At 38.3% G+C, this 19,929-nt stretch overlaps 2 protein-coding genes across 2 annotated transcripts in view; one reads left to right on the top strand and one right to left on the bottom strand.

Annotated features, from left to right (window-relative positions):
- Window positions 1-19,929, top strand: part of LOC145495918 (zeta-crystallin-like) — a 163,477-nt gene that overhangs the window by 108,318 nt on the left and 35,230 nt on the right. The gene's annotated exons all lie outside the window — the stretch shown is intronic.
- On the bottom strand, window positions 72-12,791 carry LOC145495708 (cyclic AMP-dependent transcription factor ATF-6 alpha-like). Its single transcript, XM_081475319.1, has 17 exons — window positions 12,129-12,791; window positions 11,943-12,019; window positions 11,009-11,093; window positions 10,792-10,874; window positions 10,283-10,538; window positions 9,836-9,903; window positions 7,901-7,981; window positions 7,515-7,592; window positions 6,856-6,963; window positions 5,502-5,608; window positions 4,303-4,731; window positions 3,671-3,758; window positions 2,974-3,047; window positions 1,936-2,004; window positions 1,525-1,591; window positions 1,359-1,440; window positions 72-845 (listed from the first exon to the last, which is right to left on the bottom strand). The coding sequence occupies exons 1-17, from the start codon at window positions 12,211-12,213 to the stop codon at window positions 628-630; spliced, it is 2,055 nt and encodes a 684-aa protein (XP_081331445.1). The 5' UTR covers window positions 12,214-12,791; the 3' UTR covers window positions 72-627.

Below are 19,929 nucleotides of genomic sequence, written 5' to 3'. Positions count from 1 at the left end.
AGAAGCATTGCGTAACACCATTCAACAGCAGCAACGGAGACTGAGTACCAATCTAAAATACAAGAATAAATCCGCTGTTACGTACTCCGTTCATTTTTATTGCACAAATACATTACAAAAGTCTCGTTAAACAAGTAATGTCGTTGAACCATTAGTTGAAATGACAGCAGTCAGTAATTAGTACTCAACAGATTTCACAAGGTCTACTTTATTCAACGGTGAACTACGTCATTTAACGCCAAACACTCTGTGCAACTTAAAACGCAGCGATAAAAAAACTGTACAAAGCTACAGATTGCCTTCGGCAAAAAATTTCTTCCACTTGGTAAATATGTATGGTGCGTAAGGAAGGTGGGACATGGAGAACACTTTTCGTCTGGTGAGTAACAAATCTTATGTCATGGTACATCATGCAGTAAACACTTTGAGTGAAAATGGCATAAAACATTTACCTTTTATTATATTATTAGTTAATTTCTTTTTTGGGGTCCACAAATTGCAATTTTTGAACTATGATTTGACCCGTAATTGAATCGATGGGCATTGCTTTACTTCTTGCTGCCCTCGAAAACAAAACTATTTATTTCTTCCTTTTCGCGTTCTTTCACGTAAGACACTTGGGGTGTTTCATTTGGCGGGTTTCACAAACGTGTTCCCAGCCGGTGCGCTGTAATCCTGCGGGACAGAAACTGATGCTGGGGTGCTAAAATGTGGACTGTCTGTGGAGGGCACGGGAATGCTTGACTTCTTGATAGTCACAAACTTGGTGTCCATGACTTGACAGTCGATCTGCATCATGGTAACCAAGTCTTTGTCTCTGTTGTCATCTTGCTGCCATTCCGTTCCTGATTGAATGGAAAACAAAGGAAAATGCCACACTATTTAGCTAGAGGCGTGTAGTTGAACATCCATGTATTGCACCATGTATTGCATGGAATTGCACAATAATGTATTCTTAGATCTAAACTGAACATCACACCTTCCTAAGGGATCGAGGGAGGGGAAAGCGGGGTAGCGCAGGAAGGCCTGACACAAAGTAATTCAGTGGCTTGTGTCGAACATCCAAAATCTGGACGTTGCGCGATTGGATAACACAGAGACGACTTTTAAGTCAGCGGAAATCAAAACCTTGAATTGCCATTAACCCTATTAACCTTCCCAACTTACAGTGTACTTCCAAAAAGTTTAATACTTAATACTGAGTTCGTATAGTGTGATCGTCCGGGTGAGCGTAGTTCTGAAAAGAACTGTTGTTGGTGACTGTTGTTGTTGATCACACTATACGAACTACTGATACTCCTGGGTTCAAACCATTTACTATGCTACTTAATACTGAGTTAGTAAAAACTCCAACTTACTGTTAGGAGGCGCCATTATCATAAAAGACATCTTGGGCCTTTGCGTTGCGTTGTATTCAGTGGCAGGGAACACCAGATGATCCTGAATAAACCAACAGACAAGCACTTAGTTCACTTCACTAACCTAAATCTGACAAAGACAAGAAGAATAGGCACGGGAACTTACCCCTCGGAAAGACACAATGTACAACGTGTCTGATTTCTTGTTAATTTCTTCCTCAAACGTCTTGAACCTGATAACGTATAAAAGCATCTTTCAGTTACACTGCACCCAACTTTTTCAAATAAAAGGGAAAACACAACACTGCCATACATTCAAGCTTTGTGGTTAAGTCTAGGACACTTCACCTTCTGGGTAACAAATAGTTGTGGCATTCACACTCCTGGCATTCACCCCCCCCCCCCCCCCCCCACTACCTTCACTACAATATTGCGTTATAACCAGCCAGCCTAATAACAATACCTGTATTTCAACATTGCTATCGCTATACTAAACTGGCAGACATCACAAACCAATAGTCGAAAGTTTAAAATGCAGTTTATTCTTGTAAACGTGTTTCAGATAAAGATAACTTACTTATCTTCTCTTTGGAATAACTGTACTGCGTTTTTGGAGGCTGGATTGTGCTTTCGTGAAAACTTATGCCTAAACCAACAAAAGAATAGTAAGTTGATGTTAAGCCATTAGCAATACACTGTTTAATACACTTTGAGCATCTCAAGGAAGGCGGATCTTCCTTGACATAACTTGATGGGTCTACAGAACCAGCGTGAAGGAAGATCCAGGTAAGCACGTGCAAGTAGAGTGTTACATCAACAACAGTGTTCAACAATAACAAAAACATCTTTATTTTCTCTAAATAAATATAAATATTATAGCATTTTTAGTTTATTTAATACATTTAGTATGTTTTAGATGAGGTGACTGTTATAATCTTATTTCAATGAGACTGGAGGTTACGAAAAGCTACGTGTACAACAAAAAGTTTGGTGGAAGAAATGGAGCCGTTGCTTATGTATTCTTATTGCATAAACACCAATGAAATACCAGATGAGCTTTTGGGCCAAAATATGATATCTTCACATGTGAAAAGATCACGATTGCTATGGTTACATATCATGCTTTTCGCAGCAAAAGTGAAATGGTATTTCATGAGTGTTTATGTAATAAATGGAACATCTAACGGCCGCTTGGAGAAACAAAATTGGTCTTCTTGTGTCGAAAAATATTGTATCTCCTCACAGCCATGCAATATCCTCAATAGTTACATCGACAAACGAGAGCCACTTTGCTGTTTACCTGAGCTGTAGATAACATACCACTTGACAATTAATTCATGTTTTAGCATGCATCATCAAGTTAAGTGAGGCTCGCAGGTGAGGGCAACTCTTAACTTCTTTCCTGCTCTCTGAGCTAACTTTCCAAGCACATCATAATAAATGATGATGATGATGATGGTGACGACGACGACGACGACGACGATGTGCGAATAAAACCATGATGGGACGGCAAAGGGAATTTCACTTAACTGAAGTAATGTGTGGTACAGCGAGTTTGATAGCGCAGCTTTGCTATCGACATGTATGTTACAATGTGACATGATGCTGGACTAACCTGTTGATTTTCCTCTTGACATCTGCTGAACAGTTTGATGCCAGTCTGGCAAGCTCTTTGATAGCAGATTCCATCTGAGATTTAATAAATGGCTTTTGATCAACATTAACACTCTACCAAATGTTTCTCATGTACTTCTATAACAGACATCTAAGAAGAATCTAGTTTTCAGTCACAACATTATTTGAAACATTGGAGTTAAATCAGTTTTACAAGTCTGTATCATACTGAGTGGCCAAATACTGCTGCAGCCTATCCCAGTTTCTGTAGCATGAGGCAACTGGGAGTGTTTCTACTCCCCCTGGATGGGATGCTAGTCCATTACAGGGTTACCGCCAGCATTAAATTCGGTGGTACCCATTTATACACCTGGGTGGAAAGAAGCACTGAGAGAGTAAAGTGTCTTGGCCAAGAATACAACACAATGACCCCCAGCCAGGACTTGTACCCAGACCTAACTCAATCCTGAGTCCACTGTGCTAACCATTAGCTCAGTTTACATGAACATTATACATGGAACTTGAGTATGCTATAAAGAATAGAGCCTTCTTTGGTTACATGTAGGTTTGTAGAAATACAGTAAACTACAGAAACTCAGTACTGCTGCCACCATATATGGCTACATTTGTCACACAAATGATGAATAAAGAATTTATATTATTATAGGTAGATCTATTATAATATTGTGAAATCAAACCTTGGTCTGCCTCCGTCCTTGTTTTCTCTGTTTCAAAATCTGTTGATTCTCATATCTCTTCACCCAACCTTCCAGAGCTTCATTAATTCTGGGAAAGAGATGGAAATCATGACCAGTAGAGCAGTTGCAAGGCCATTTTGGGGACTGAGAGGGGGGTCGTTATGTATGCATGTCTCCCCTGTTTTTATTTGAAACCTTTTTGTGTTGCAAATTTGGAAGGTTTTGAAATCATGACCAGCAGAGCAGTTACAAGGCCCTGTTGGAGAGAGGGGGGTTGGCATGTTTTCAAGTCCCATACTGAATTTCAAACCTTTTCATATGTCGCAATGTTGGAAGGTATACAAGTCATTGTTAAAATTTTAACCTAAGTCTTGTTGTTTGCCATCACTTCACCAGCCCCATGGATGTCACTGTTTCAACCCCTTGCTGCTTTCCAGAAATGTACTTCAAGAGGCGCTCAGTGGCAATTTAATTTTGTATATAATGAAGTGAAACATAAAATTCTAAGAACTCACTGTAATGTTTAAGTTCATTTGCTATTTCTTTCATTGTGATGTCATTATTTTCTACACAGCCTATTGCAGGCCAGTTGGACTATTATGATTTTATAATATTTCTTTCTGGTTAAATACCTTGTTGCTTCTGTCTTGTTAAAATAACTTGGGCAGTAAAACTGATCATCTAGTGTTCCATTCTGTTGTTTACTTTCAATCTTTCTTCTTGACTTAAGGTTCCTTTCCTTCCTTTTGAGATTCCTTCTCTTCTGTCTTGAATCACCAAGGAAGTCCCACTTGTTCTTTATCACCATTAAGTCCCTCCTCTCAGCATTTCTACTTTTCAACGGTGATGACTTCTTCTGTGAAGTGTTTAGCATGCTCGGGTCCACCTTGGCGACTGTCTGTCTGTCATGGAATTTATTGACAGCTGGACCAAACACAAGTGGTTTATCAATGTTGCTACCATCCTCCTCTCCTTGATAATTCAGAAGTGCTCTTCCATGGTGAATCATAGAGCTGGGTAGTAAATCTGGTCGGTTTAGTTTCCACTGCTCCTTCAGAGTGCTATAGTCCGAAAAGTTACATAAGAAAAAGGCATATATGTACTATCATGACAGACAGTGTCCTTATTTATTGATCTTGATAGAATGTCATACAACAAAATCTGGTCACAGAGGACCCAGACAATCCAGCAAGCCAATCAAAACTCAAAGTACATACATGTCCATGTAGAGAGCATGAGCGGGTCATGATTGATAATTTTGGTTTAACTTCCGTTTGGTTGAAAAATTGGCACAAGTCAAGTTTACAATGTGCACCTCCCATGTTTATGAATATGTGGGAGGTCAGGCAGGGAAGTGCAAATATTAATCCTAGGAGTTTACCCTGACAACGGGAGCATCAGACACATGGACATGAACTACATGTAATAGTGCATCTAAATAGAAAATGGAATTTCCACTAGCATCCAAAAGCCTGAAAACCTGTACTGCACTGTACATTGCAACATGAAAGTATTTAAAGGTTTCTTCAAAACTCAGCCAAATTGTTTTTAATAAATTAAAGTACATGACCAGTGTCCTCATTCATCATCAGAAAAAAAAATCATTTGTATCCCCAGCTGTCATGGCTGCATTTCGAGAACATTTTCTAGTCTCATTAGAAGTTTTCAAAATTAGTTTAATAATTTTTATTGCAGCAGTTATTTACACCTGATATTATTGGTAGCAATGCATACTTAAAAAGAAAGGACAAACCATTATGCTATGAAATATACATGTATGTACACTAGTGGGTGTACATTTTTGACTTGTTTCAATTATGTAAGTACTCACCTGAAAGGTCCAATGTTCAAAGCTACAAACAAAACAACAGCTAAAACACATGTCGATTTCTTTATGGTGCTTGTCAACTCTGGGTGCTTACTACGCAAAAGGGTGTTCTGTTCAAAATACAAAAACAAAATTGTTAGTCTTAAAAAATCACATTCTGATATATAAGAACATACAGCTTGTACCAATCATGGATGTAAGTGTAATAACTGTATTGTAGCTTGTAAACTATATTTTTTTTCTTAATTATTTTTTCCTGTTCTTTTGAGACATTTAGAGGATGATACAGACATGTATGCAGGTGTGGATTTGATCAGTCACCAGCTTGAATTTCTATAGAACTGCATTGAAGTGCAATCAAACTTGTACAAATGTAAAAGCAGTGTTTTTGAATTTGTGGAGAAAGATTATGAGCCTCTTACTCCTAATCTAATACAAAGTCATGTAGTATTAAATGAGCAACAGTTGTCAGCCCTGGGAGGAAATGTCCCAAATTAACGCCTGAGTCACACCTGGAGGTTGGGTGCCCAGGAACCTGGGGGCTGGAACTGCCGACCCCAAACCCAGGTAGCAAGAGCACCCCAAAAGCTTGCCCTACCCACAACCCAGCCATGAGGCCCGCCCGCCATACCCAGCCCCAGCCCAAGCACCCGTCACACAGAGCCAGAAGCTTAGTGGAAATAATAAAAATAATAACAATAATAAACAATAATAATAACAACAACAATAATAATAAATAACAAAATAAACAATAAACATACTAATACATTAATAAAAAATAAGGTAATAATAATAAAGGGCGAGGAGGGTGGGAGAAAGCACTAAAAAACTCTAAAACTGATCAAGACACCCCGCACACTACACACAGTAAAAACTACGACCACATGTAAAGGCACACACATAAATTGCAACAATAAACCGCTGACCCAGCGGCACAGGAAACTACTCTGCACCAAGCCTACTACAGTAACGCAAACGCTAGCAACAAAACAAATGCCACATTATGCCACCAAAAACGCTAATAAACACCAACGCCATGCCAATGCCACGCCAACTACTGAGCAACATGCTCCTCGTCGTTAACTAAGTTAAATAAGTAGATTTAACTGCATTTAAAAGTTACTCCATATGATTTTACTAGTTTGTACCCCACTTGCAAACCCCACTTGCACTTGTTTTTTATAATGTTACAAATGAACTTTGGGACTACAGTTATTATTTATTTAATAAATTAATGAATGAAAGGAAGGAAGGAAGGAAAGAAGGACAGACAGAAGAACAGATGGAACTCACTGGAAGGAATGAATAAATAGATAAATAAAATATTCAGTGAATATAATATTTAGTGAGTACCAACCTCGACTTCTAGTTCATTAACTCTTCTTTTTAAACTCTCATTTTGCACTCTCAATGATTCATTCATACTTGAAATCTCTTTCACTTTACTCTCAAGGCTTTGCAAGTACTGTTGAGAAAACAAGCGTGTTAGTCAATGTTAAATTGCACATCTACACTGTACACTGGTCAGTGTAAACTTGTTTATAGATTGGACTGTATTTAATATACACGATGTTAATAATCATTCATATCTGGAATGACAATGTTCTGTCTGAGAAAAACCCCTCGCCAGTATTTTGTCTTACTGAGCAAATCCAGAAATTCTTCTGAGAAAAATAATGTAACTGGGTTGCCTCTTCTCTGAATTATTTCATTGATGTATGCCTTACACTGTACATCATCTCAAAAAATACAAAGTTATCCTAAGAACTAGAGTGCCTCCTTGTCCATGTACTTAAAGCCCACAATTTCATATTTCATAACATGCCTTTTTCCAGACAGATTTTTTTCCACCCACATGTACAACATCTGACAGTTTATGTTGCAATGCAATCAATCACATATAAACTATATTCATATGACAATTGTGTTGACAAAACCAGACATTATAGGCCCGTCTATCAACTGGAATTCATATTAACCAGGGTCTATTGTATATTTAGCTCTCATTTCTCTCACCTCCTTCTTTTTCTTTCTTGATAAGCAGGCAGACTCTCTATTTTTTATCATTCGCTGTTGTCTCTTTAAAAGTTTTGCCTACAAAAAATAATACACATAAATAATAACTGTTGTCTGACAGCAATAATTATCAATTGTAAAATTCAAGCCCTAGTATGCAATCAGATCTCAGGGAAAATGTGTCATACAGGCCACATCAAGCTAAATGTAGGAAATTCTCTTCAAATGAGATATACACATGTAACACCGTTTTAAATTAACAGACTTACCATTATGTGTATCATTAGAAGCCAGTATATAGTATACAGTTACTCAAAAGTTGAATTCAATGTCCAGAAAATGAATGCCCTATAATGTATCTGCACAGGAAACTACATTGAACTTACGTCAGTTTCGGAAGAAGAGTTATTGCTGCATCCAGATGCACCAACGCTGACCGTTTTGGGTATTGTAGGAGTAACATTTTTCTAAAATAATTTGACAGAGAATTAAAAAATCAATGTGGGAAGTTAAAAAAATTTCAAGATTTCTGTCCACAGGGCATTGAATCCTGCAATCTTGCGGTTGCAAGGTGCGTGAAACTATGGTCACGAAATGCGAACTTGTTCTTAAGGAACCTCACCAGTTGACTAAATTCACTTAATAGGTCCACTTACAGGGCTTGACACTAACGGTAGCCAACTACATGTAGCCACAGACTTAGTAGTAGAAATTTAGTTTTGGCTAGTAGGTTTTCAATTTCCACTAGCCACTTTGTAGCCACTTTGGCTAGTCAACAAAATGAAATTGGCTGAACTAGTTTCTGTCTTCTTCAAGGAAGACAAACACAAAATTTACACTTTTCTTGGAAACAATGTCAGAATTTCATTGTGGACATATCATGGTACCAGACATGTGCTATTCAGCACGTATGTCTACTTTTCGCTGTGTAGTACGTAAACGGGGAAGTGAACATGTTAATTTTGTTGAAAGAAATATTTGACAAACAAGACAGCACACACCAATGCTCTTTTTGTTACAAAATTTTTTTCATGCGCAAAATAGTGCGAAACTGTAAAGGGATAACTTTTAATTTGGCATAACGATATATGGGTGATTGGTTGTTGTATGCATATTACAAACTTACCACTACAGAAATAATTAGATAACAAAGATTTATTTCCTTCGACATTTAAATCAGCCGTTTTTAGCAGTCAAATTTTGCCAATAACAGTTTACAGTATTGTTCAGATAGTTATTTTGCTTTTGAAACATTTCTACAGTGCCTATCTGTGAAGAAGTCTTTTACAGTGATGTCTTGGGGGTCTCGACATTTTTCCAAGGAAGTCTCAGAGAAAGACAGAGTCCTGAAAGTCTTTTCGGGTACTGGAACTTTTTAGAAACTAGTTTAAGTACAGCATAATTACCAACATTATGTATTAAAGAGAGTGGCTTGTGTTGTGCTTTCAAGTCTTGCTAGTAATTCTGCTGTTATTGGACCTACCTGAAATTTTCGCGACTTAAAAAAAAACATAAAATTAAAGTGATGCAAATAAGTAAGTGTTGGGAACATGACACATTATGTTACTGTTGACATACAGTCCATTGCGTTTTTGTTACTTTTGACGTTATTGTACCTTCGATAAAGTCAGTTTACTAAATTCAAAGACATGTTTAAGTAACGTTGTCAAGGAAACAAAATTAATTTCATGTTACTCAAAAACGCAAAGTTAAAGTGATTCAAAATACAAATTTTTGCAAAATCGTGAATTTAAGTGTAGCGAAATATGCACACCCCCAAATCGCAAAATAAACATGTAGCAAAAATTTCATATAATAAGGTAGCCAACCTCAACGCTTGGCTAGTAAAAAAAATGTTTTTGGCTAGTAACATCTAAGTAGTCACTAGCCACTTGGCTAGTAAGTTGAAAAGTTAGTGTCGAGCCCTGCCACTTACACAATATTTGGCAGAGAACATTTCACTTCAAAGATCTAATTGCAATATTTTTTAGCTTACAGACACTGTGGCCTTATTCACTTATGAAGCCCTATTTTTTAAGATTTAGGGTGTTCTTCTGGGCATTTTCTCTCCAAAACGAAGTCAGTGACCCCTCATTTTTTTTACATTTCTGACATAACTAACTCATCTTACAGTGGTAAAAGTCTCAGAAAAAAAAAATGTTGGAAAATTTTCGTGCAAACGTCCTTAAAAGAACGTCTTTGGATAAAAGGAAACTACTGCATTGTAACAGCAGCTACTGCACATCTGTAAATTGTATGTACTTTAATGTAAATAAAACAATTAAAGAATTAAGAATTTGAACACTACTGCATGTACCTACCCCAACAACAACTGACACCACACCATTGGTTGGTAATGAGCCAGTACAAGGGATATAGACTGGAATACCTGAAGAGTAACACATGTATATATTACATAGCCATGGAAACAGGAAAGGGGGTATTACGAGTCTCATTTAATTCAAGAAGGCACAAGGAAGAAGTTGACTAGTTCAAGACATTACATGTGGTCAAACTTCAGGCTGTACATTATATCCCGTGAGCGTTTAACTTTAAAAAGCAGATGAAAGATGCATGCTGCAAGGCCTTTATCAAATTATGATGAACTTAAACTGACCATAACAAACAAAGAGCATGTAATTCTATGAACATTTTCATGTCAGTGTGTACAATGCTATGGACAATTTCATGCTCTGACTTTGTTTTACATCTTATACAGTAGAGTGTATGTATGTATGTACAGCATGTAAATACGATGAACAACATACCTCCAGCAGGCTTAGTATTGAGTTGTCCAAGCTGAGATTTCTGAATGCCCACAGGAACTGTAGCCACTGGCATGGGTTGAATAGATTTGACTCCACATGATTGTAAAGGTATTTTCTCTTGTTTTACACTGCATTGAACAGGTGTGAGAGTTGCTTCTGTCTTTACACACAACGGACTGGGTAGTAAGCTGCTTTGCGATAATTCAAAATCTGCACTAGGCTGATGGACTGGTGAACTTTCTCCATTTATAAGAAACTGAAGCAAATCACACATTTATAATAAGCTTAGCACATAAACTGTAAACCACTTTCTTAGTAATGGTCCACATAAGAACTACAGGGAAGGCCAAACACAAAATCGATCAAAAGTGTGAAGTCTTAATAATATTATTAATTTCTACCCTAAATTTCTTACGCTTAAAAGTTTGTATCAAGCAATACAAATTGTACAAAAAAAAATTAATTATATATGAAACCCTTCAGCCTGTAATAACTCTTCATGCATGTACCTGATTCTCTGGTGAACTGGGCAGGGAAGCACAAGAAGAATTTGAGGATGATGGAGAAAGAGGTTCCTCTTTAATACAAACACCTGTTGAGTGACAGATGAGGTTTTTTAAAGCGGCTGTTTAAATCAACAACACAGAGCTGAATAAATAATGCGAAAAAAAATTCATATCACATAAAACAGTATACCAATTAAGAGAAAAATGATTTATTACTAACCCGAAGTAAAATCGAAATCTTCAATTACGGGGGAAGAAGGATCGCCCAGACTTGACAAAAATTCGTTCAGGTGATCATCTTTGTGCTGTAAAGAAATAAAACAACGGGAACATGTTGCATTAAAATTGCAAGAAAAATCGTAGACATTTAAAAATGATACTAGAAGAGAAATCTAAAAACCTTTTCGCACAAGAAAATTAATTGAACAACATTTGGCACCACAAAGCTATAAATTGAATATATCAAAATAGTTCCCAAGGCTCGCCGTCGTCCAGGAGCTGCATTTTAAGGTTTCACAATGCGTTTTGTTCTTTATGATCAATGTTCCAACACATGAATCTCAACGCAGAATATAACAGTGTTAAATTGTAGTGACCTATAAACGAGATTTTTGGTCCTAACTGTTGGAAAAAGACCAAAATTTCACATTAACCTAAGCGTAGACGCTACTGCGAACAGCGAAGACAAATATTCCGACCAAACAATTTCAGTATTCAAGTTGAAAGCTAATGCTTTCCTTTTGTCAGAAAGTCCTTTATTGTGACATTTTTATTCTTGGTGAAAATGACAAAAACAAAGCATCGTAAAGGGCTGCAGTAAAGAGGTATCAAGTTTATGCCATTAAACTTCCTCAGTTCGAGTTTTGCGGAAGTTCTTCGACGCGATCTCAAGTTTCACCAGTTTAGAGACCTCACAACAAACAATTTTACATTTCCTAGTTTATTTTAAGAGGTTTCTTTAGTTAACGTTCCCCGAAAACTTCGATAACATGTTTGTAAGATTAGGAAAATCAATTTCACAATTCGCACAAGGCATCTTTCAAGTGGGAATGACTGTTCAAGCATAGCTGCCTCACGCAACCTTGATTCGTACATCTAAACCGCCTGCCGCGATCTAGAGCAATCGCGAATTTTTACAAGTTTAATACACTTACTTCTAGATCGAAGTCTTGGTCTTCCCCTCCCAAAAACAAATCATCTGGGTTGAATTTAACATCAGCAATAGAGTCTCCTATAAATTACAAAGAATTGATGTGAAATAAAACCACCAAAAGTGGATTTGTAGTAGCGTAATGAAATTCTGCTTTCGACAGATCGAAAGACGCGTGCAACAAACTTACCCCAATCTTCAACTCCTAGTAGATTATCGGCGAAAAATTTCGTGTCCGGCTCTGACCAGGCTAAAAGTTCTGTCTGAGACATCATCTTTGACACATTAAACACCCCTTGATACCAACTAAAAACAGTAAAAAACCTGAGATACAAACTCTACCAAGCAAAAAGGCGATTCATCACTTATGAAATACCGGTTGAATTAGAGCCCAGGTCTTTTGCGGCTCACAAACATGGCACGTGAGGTATCTTGGGATCGGGATCGGCGGAAACCAAAACAAGACCAAACAAGAGGGAGGAAACATGGCTTCAGCAGTATTGTTCAATCTGTTTTTCATTCTGGTTTGCTGATGAAAATTAGTTTGCCGCCGACATATTCAAGTGCCTCACTTACGTCGAAAAGAGATCATCGTCTCTTTGGCATCGTTTATTTGGGGGTGGGGGTGGGGTAAGGATGCGAGTCCATTTTATATAGAATCGCGATTCGTGCGATATTGGTTTTTCGCATGAAATTTAACGTGGGGGTAATCGATTTTCCTATAGAATTGGACGTTAGAGCGGGGTATTTTGACTAAGAACAAATGGATCCATTTTAACGAAGTTGACAGTATGTTGAGAAAGGCGGACACACCTAAAACAGGAAGTTTTGAAGCAGAAAAAAACTTCAGAAATAGCTGGCGGCGACTCCACTTTCAGGGACAAAAGTGTTGAGACATTTTTTCAAATCGGACGTTTTCGAACTGAGATCCGTACTTCCCATGATAACTGAGAAACAGCTTTTTCGTCAATTGCTGGTTTTCAGTGTCACACCATTCAAAATAGATCAAAATCAAAATCAAAACCGTTCAATAGATTAAAGTGCCACTGAAACGAAGTTTTCGTATGTGAGATTTTTGCTTAGCAATAAAGTTTCAACCTTACTTGGAAACACTGCAAACTTTTTTTTCGCATGCGGTAAGCGAAAGCTGCTTTTTCAGCCGTTCGAAGTTGGCTGGTTAAGCCCAAAATTGGCGGCCATTTTGGCGCGGCCAAAACAGCCTAGTGACGTCACTGGTTGTATTACTCTCATGCTGCGCTGAAAATTTAGAGTGATTATGGGAGAAGAGATTACTGTTCGAAGCCCCCCAAAAAACATCTTAAGGACATCTCAGAGCTGTAAAGCAGATAATCACAGTAGCCTTAGACATGAAGAGATCGAGAGTCGATCCTGGGGCTTTCCAGTCTATTTAATTGGATATTTGCAGATCGCAAAATGATCGGGACTCTTGGTGAAATGCCAGCACTCAATTAAACAATATCTACACTCATAAAGGAAAAAAGAAAAGACATGAAAACAAGAGAAAGCGGCTTTTGAAAATATTATCCGGACTGCTGCTGCACGAATCGCAGCAACAACGCTTCGAGTTTTCGAGTTGCTTCGCTTCGAGGAAACCGGACGCTTTGTGAGTTTCACAGCGGACGAGATTGTGCCACAGTGACCTTTAGTCCAGTTGTATCTGCTACATCCTACAAGTTATCACAACAGCAACAATTTAAGAAACCCTCTTCTTTTATATGAGGGAGCGAATTTAAACTATAAAGGTAAACTAAGCTGCCATGACCCTACAGGTATGTTTTCAGGAAACGAGAGAAAGTGTGACAATGTTGGCGGCGAAAGGTCATATATGCAAATTAGTTCAAATTCTGTTTAATGAACCTTCGAAAGGAGTGTAAACTAGTGACGTTTTAACGAACTGTTTTGAACTTGGATATCATCAAATGAAGATCATAGACATAAGTATGTGCTAAAGAACTCAAAGTAATCCATCGGCCGTGAAATATTGCAATTGGGAGATACGTGTAAAAGAGAAGCGAAATTCCCGCTTTGTTTACACTGATACGTATGCGGCGATAAAGCAAACCCTGCTGCGGATCACAATTTTCAAAGATACATTTTGTCTACCACAAGAACTCTCACTTATTAGTATCATAAAAAGATGCCCTCAGTGTGCAAAGAAGTACTCGACTCAAAGCTTCGTGATTGTGCGGATGGCTGATGCGCTTACGACTTTTAATGCAGTAAAGTTGCCGAGGATATATTCGAACCGTGTTAATAGACCTTAGATAAACGCGAGAATCCAAATTTCAGAACCAGGCTGAAAACAGACGACGAAATATGGTGTTTAGGCTTCAGGACGTGATATAAAAGTTGCCACACTCGTCTTCGAAATCTCCAATCGAGTACTCAAGATGTTCGAAAAGTATACTGAGCTGTTATAATCTGTAGCATTTATTCTGGTGAATCTACACTCTCTGGCGCCCTCCGACATTTATGATGTGTATTTCCTGTCAAGGCTGGACAGAAATTATAAGGTAGAAAATTAGTAGGTATCGACAATATGAAGAATAAACTTGAATAACTCAAGTGAAAACAAGAGAGAATCTATAGCGCTTCTTGCGTGAATACAACCAGTGGCGTCACAAGATCCTTAAACTCGGTTCCAGAGCCCGGACACAGTTTTGCTCCAAAAAGTCGATTTCAACATCTAAAAAAAGCACTTTCCGTTAGGATTTGGCAGAAATAAAGTTCACCATTACTTTAAGCACGTTTGAAACTATAGATTGGGATAATAAAAGAGAGTACGAAAATTTCGTTTCAGTGGCACTTTAAGTCCAGAATCTGGGAAATGAAAGAAGGTAAATATACAAAGACTCTCGCCAAGATTCTGGTCACGGCAATTTTTCTTATGCAAGATATCACTGAAGATCTGCGGAGGAATTTTTTACCTGTTATAGAGATTTGTAAGGAGACGCCATGCTGGTGCCCATCCGTATGGGCACCAACATGGCGGCCGGAAACCAACAGAAACATCCGTCACTGAGTTTTGCTACAAAAGCGTGAATTTATCCCTCGAGGAACTCTAAAGCATGAAAATAATACTTTTTCTAAGACAAGAACTGTTCAGATAGCCAAGTTCCCCGAAATAAGTCACTTTTTTAACTACCATGACAGCTCCGTAGGCCGTCATGTGAATGCCGCGTCACGCAAAAGCTTAGCGATTCAAGCGTAGTGTATCACAAAAGCAAGAACCCATTCGGAGCGAAAATTTGTGTGAATATTAGTTTTCAGCCGCTCTTATACATCATTAAAGTAACATCTTAGGAAGATCAATAGCTTTGTAGTTTGAATTTTAGTGACGTCATAAGAAAACCAGCTATAACCCCCCCCCCCCTCCCGCGCGGTTACAACACTGGAAGTTCTTGGAAACGGGGGAGGTCGGGGAAGATATAAGGAAAGTAGGTAAGACAAAGTTTCAGTTACTTTTGCCCCTGATAGTAGCTAGATCTGGTCCTCTGTTCTGAACATAAAAAAAGAAAAAGGAAAAAAAAAAGTAGGCACGCAAATGTTTCAATGAGACAGTTAGCAGAGAGCTTGCTTTTGATTTATAAAAAGTCATCTATTCAGCGATAAATTTTGTTGTCATCGTCATATCTCACGATCAGTTATGCAAACTGGAGCGACCGGAGTGCAGTGATCCTTGGGATGTAGTAAAGTTAAAACTGCATAATGAGGAGGGGGTGGGGACTCATCATACGTCCAGTTGTCGTATAGGAACAAGTGAATACGTCGACTGCCAATGAGGAAATTAAAAATGTTTAGAGAAACTACAAGTGATAACGAAATTAGTTGAAAAGGTTACAAAACGTAAGTATGCTTTATACGACATAGCTTAATTTGAACTTAACTATGCATCGCACATGAGGTTTTTTTATCAGTCCCCCCCCCCCCCTCCCTTCCCGCCCATATCAATGTTAAAGCTTCACTGAACAATATGCCGTGACTCGAGGGGTAGAGGAGGAGCAATATTGATAACTTTCCCAAACGTTTTGTTGAGGTCCAGAGGTTTGTAGCTACTTGGCAGCTGTTACAAAAATATCGTTCTCAGTAGATGTGAAAGCATCAAGTGGCGACTAAACTGCTATCAGCGACACTATCCACCTTAGATTCATTTTACAGCATCAACATGACCAAATAATGAAACATGTCAGTCCTACAAGAACGCTATTAGAAACTTACATGCATATTTTCAGTATTTTAGAGAATAACAGTGACTGTTGTGACCTCTGCCAGTCATGATTTCAACACGCGCGCGGCATCGCACATTGGTCACACGCTTGTCTTTTCTCGTTAATTTCTGTTGTTTATAACAAGGAAGTCATATTAGTTAAATAGTTAGTTACATAATAAGTGTTAGCTTTTCTTTTCTTTAGCCTATCAGACTCTTATTTCAGTAGTCTAGAATAGTGTCCCCAATTAGCTTGTCTCATTCTGTACGGCTACACTCTTTATTTTTTTAATAAGAATATTGTTTTTCCGGCTGAGGCTGAATATTCTTATTTTTGTGCTGATTTTAGGCTGAAAATATTCCTGTGAATGTTCTTAGATTATAGTGTATGGCATTTCTCCGGCAGTGTTTTCAAGTGTAATTGGTGTTGGATGGTGTCGGAGACAGTAATATCGGAGCCAGCCTCCAGGCATTTTTGTGCATGATATGACGCACGTCATTCTTGCAGAGATGTTATTAGCAATAACGAACATACAGTCAACTCCCGTTATAGCGGACACCCTCGGGACCGCGATTTGGTGTCCTTAATAGCGAGAGTCCGTAATAGCGGGGTGCGAGAAAATTTTTATGTTACAACATTTGGACAGACTGGACGAACTCATTCATGGCAGCGAGACTGCAAAGAGGGCCTTAAGAGAAAAAGATGAAGAAATTTTGATTGATGGACAGAAGAAGCGGAAATCGACCAAAAAAGACAGACAATCTCAAAAAGCAAAAAAAAAAAATTGACTTGACATGTGTGCAAATATTCCAAGATGCTACTCGGTGTCCGCTATAACGAGAGAGAAAACAATAAAATTGTGACGTTGGGACCGAATAAAGTGTCCGTATGTCCGTAATGGCGAGAGTCCGTAATAGCGGAAGTTTGTTTCAGTCAAACGGCTGTAACTTTCGCCGGGGATTTAGCTGCTGTCCGTAATAACGGAGTGTCCGTAATAGCGGGGTGTCCGCAAGGCGGGAGTTGACTGTAGTGCTGATTTTTTCGCTTTTAAGTTCGTTTTGCCGTTTATTTTAGAGAAAGAAGAATTTTATACGGTTTAGTTAAAAACATAAAATTGTATTTGTATTTACAAATTTTCAACACACAAATTTATATTCTTTCAAAATCTCAACCTCGCGTTTATTTTTAATATATTCTTAAAATTTCACAAATTTCAGCCTCCATATTTATAAACTGCAGTCTTATAAAAAAGTGCTTTGGCTTTTATATCAGTATTATTTCTTACAGTTTTAAAATAGCAGGAAATCGTCGCTGTGATAAGCTGATAAAATGGTTGGAGACATGACTTATCTTATGATCGGATCAGGTGATGTTAGCTGTAAACTGCATTTCAGCAAGCCAGACGTTTTTTTACAATAGCCCTTTTGTGAGTAACCTGTGTGTAGACGTCTGTAATTAATGCCTAACATCACGCGGACAAAAAGGTGACTCCCTTGTGCTGAAGGGGATGTTAGATGTCCACACGTAAACTAGTTTCTTGGTCAAACCTCGCCTGTTTCTTCCAGTCTTATTAGCCATTTCTACTTTTCAATTCATTATCATGCGAGCTAACTTTTAGTAACGTCTTTCATTGTAAATTTGTACAGTATTATAAATTGCAAAGTATACTTTTCTTTTTACCTTCTTAATTCTAATGTAATGAATTTGTCAGATGCAGGACCCCTATGGATGCCAGCTTTTGAGTTGAATGGGCCACCCTGTTGAAAATAAAGTCTTACGTATACTTACTAAAGAGGAACTAGCTACTCAAACAGAACTGTCACCCCGGACTGTCACTCACAGTTAGAAAAATATTACGCAAAGACTTTGTTCCACCGATCATTAAAGTATCATTTCCAAAGTCTAATGGCCTCTGGAATCTCAACCATTATAATTTCAGTTTTGTTTTGTAGCAGTGATTCAACATAAATCATAGCATTATCAAGACTTGCGGATGAATTAAGGGTGCGCACACTGAGCGCATCGGACAGTTGCCTCCATCGGTGCATGGAGTAATTTCCAGCTAGATCAGAATTTAGAGGAACTCAGAATATAGTTCCTGTAGCTATATTTATTATCCAACTCTGCTTCGTAGAGTACAAATAACGGGTGAAACGAGTACAAATATCACACGATATTTGTACCCGTCTCATTCCTCTTGGCCGTGTGAAAGGTTAAAGAACTTGAATTGGTAAGTCAGAATTTTGGGACAAGAAATCTTTGGATAATAAATCACTTATTAGATGTTTCGGTGTGTAGTATCGCTGAATATTTTTACTCGTTGTTTGTATTTTGACCCGCCCTACGGGCTCGTCAAAGTACGGCACAGCTCGTAAAAATATACAACGATACTACACAGCAAAACTGATCTAATAAGATATATTTACTGGTTTGTATGTCGTGATCGATGTTTTCTTGTCTCTGTGACCTGCGTAGGTGTTGTCCGCTATTGTATCCAGCGCTTCGGTGTATAATGCTGAGAACACGACGAGCGATGCAAGTGGCGAGTAACGCGCGCGAGTTTTAAAAGTGAGCGTGTAGGGACTGCGGCATGTTTCCCGCGAGTCACCTCCTTCCCCTTCCCCGTCAACCTATGCTCCATGATGACTTTTTCATAGCTTTCCGCCTGTTAACCAGCTGGCTATGATCACGTAAGTTTATGGTTTGTTTTTGGCACTCTTCAGAAATAAATAGATTTGACTTAATGTATCAGGAAATATTCGTGGCTATTTTCTTTGGCAAAGTCTCGAAGCAAATAATTTATAAGGGGGTAATCATCTGGTACGATGATTGACCATCAATTTAAAATCTACAGTTCTGCCGAACACTTACATACCGCAGTAAATCGATTAGCTGCTGATACTTAATATTTACCCCGCCTTGAATAAAACATCCCATCTAAAAGAGAAAGCTATTTTTCTCATAACTTTCAACACAACGACTACAAAAGAGCCGAAATAAAGACTAGAGTTGGATTTCAAGTTGAAGGTCAATGAGTTTTATTTTATTTTATTTGATCAGCTATATTTGGAACTATTAAACAGTGCTGGGAACGCGTGATCGATGTTTCCCCTCTTTCAAGTCCTAGCTACTCAAATCATTGACTTTATTGCCCCCAAACTATTTTAAGGAGATCGAACGTAAATGTAAGCCGGCTTTCTCCCGAACTGTAGCTTTCTAGCTCAATTTGCGTATCGCTCTGCTTTTAGTATATCGCTCCCGTATGGCGCGAAATTTTTGCGGGTTCCGAATCTTTGCGCTTTTTTTTCCTACGCTATATCCGCAAAAAAGTTCCCGTCGAGAAGTTCGATTCCCGGCTGCAAAAATTTTATCCGCAAAAATGTACTCCACTGGCGAAATTGTACATACAAACATCATATGTAGAGATGATAGTAGCTATCGATTGCGGGGACAGACAGACCAGACAGTGATTCTAAAGATGGGGAAAGAGTAGAATACTGGTGTGGAAAAGAAAGCTCGAGGAATCAGTAATGCATCAAGTTGTACCGTAGTCATTGCTGATCCATTGCTGCCGCAATCAGCCACATTAGCACAAGGTGTTATTGTATTAAAAAGAGCCTGACACTGAATGCCGTGTTTTAGATTTACTCTCTGCATGGTGTCTCATTTGTCGATTGCATGTTGTTTAAGACTTCCTGAAAATCGCACAGGAAGATAAACGAGTCTTTTACAATAGCAAAACGTAGTTACCGCAAAATACAA

Source organism: Orbicella franksi, chromosome 1 (assembly GCF_964199315.1).
Source record: "Orbicella franksi chromosome 1, jaOrbFran1.1, whole genome shotgun sequence".
In the NCBI taxonomy this organism is placed as follows: Eukaryota; Metazoa; Cnidaria; class Anthozoa; order Scleractinia; family Merulinidae; genus Orbicella; species Orbicella franksi.
This window is presented reverse-complemented; position numbering and strand designations above follow the sequence as displayed.

What these genes read in the sequence shown, in the direction of transcription:
- LOC145495708 (XM_081475319.1), bottom strand. Translation starts at nt 12,213, where the DNA reads ATGATGTCTCAGACAGAACTTTTAGCCTGGTCAGAGCCGGACACGAAA. An exon ending in CAATACTAAGCCTGCTGGAG is followed by an intron (nt 9,904 to 10,282) that starts GTATGTTGTTCA and finishes GTTACTCTTCAG; the next exon opens with GTATTCCAGTCTATATCCCT. An exon ending in TTATTCCAAAGAGAAGATAA is followed by an intron (nt 1,592 to 1,935) that starts GTAAGTTATCTT and finishes ATACGTTATCAG; the next exon opens with GTTCAAGACGTTTGAGGAAG.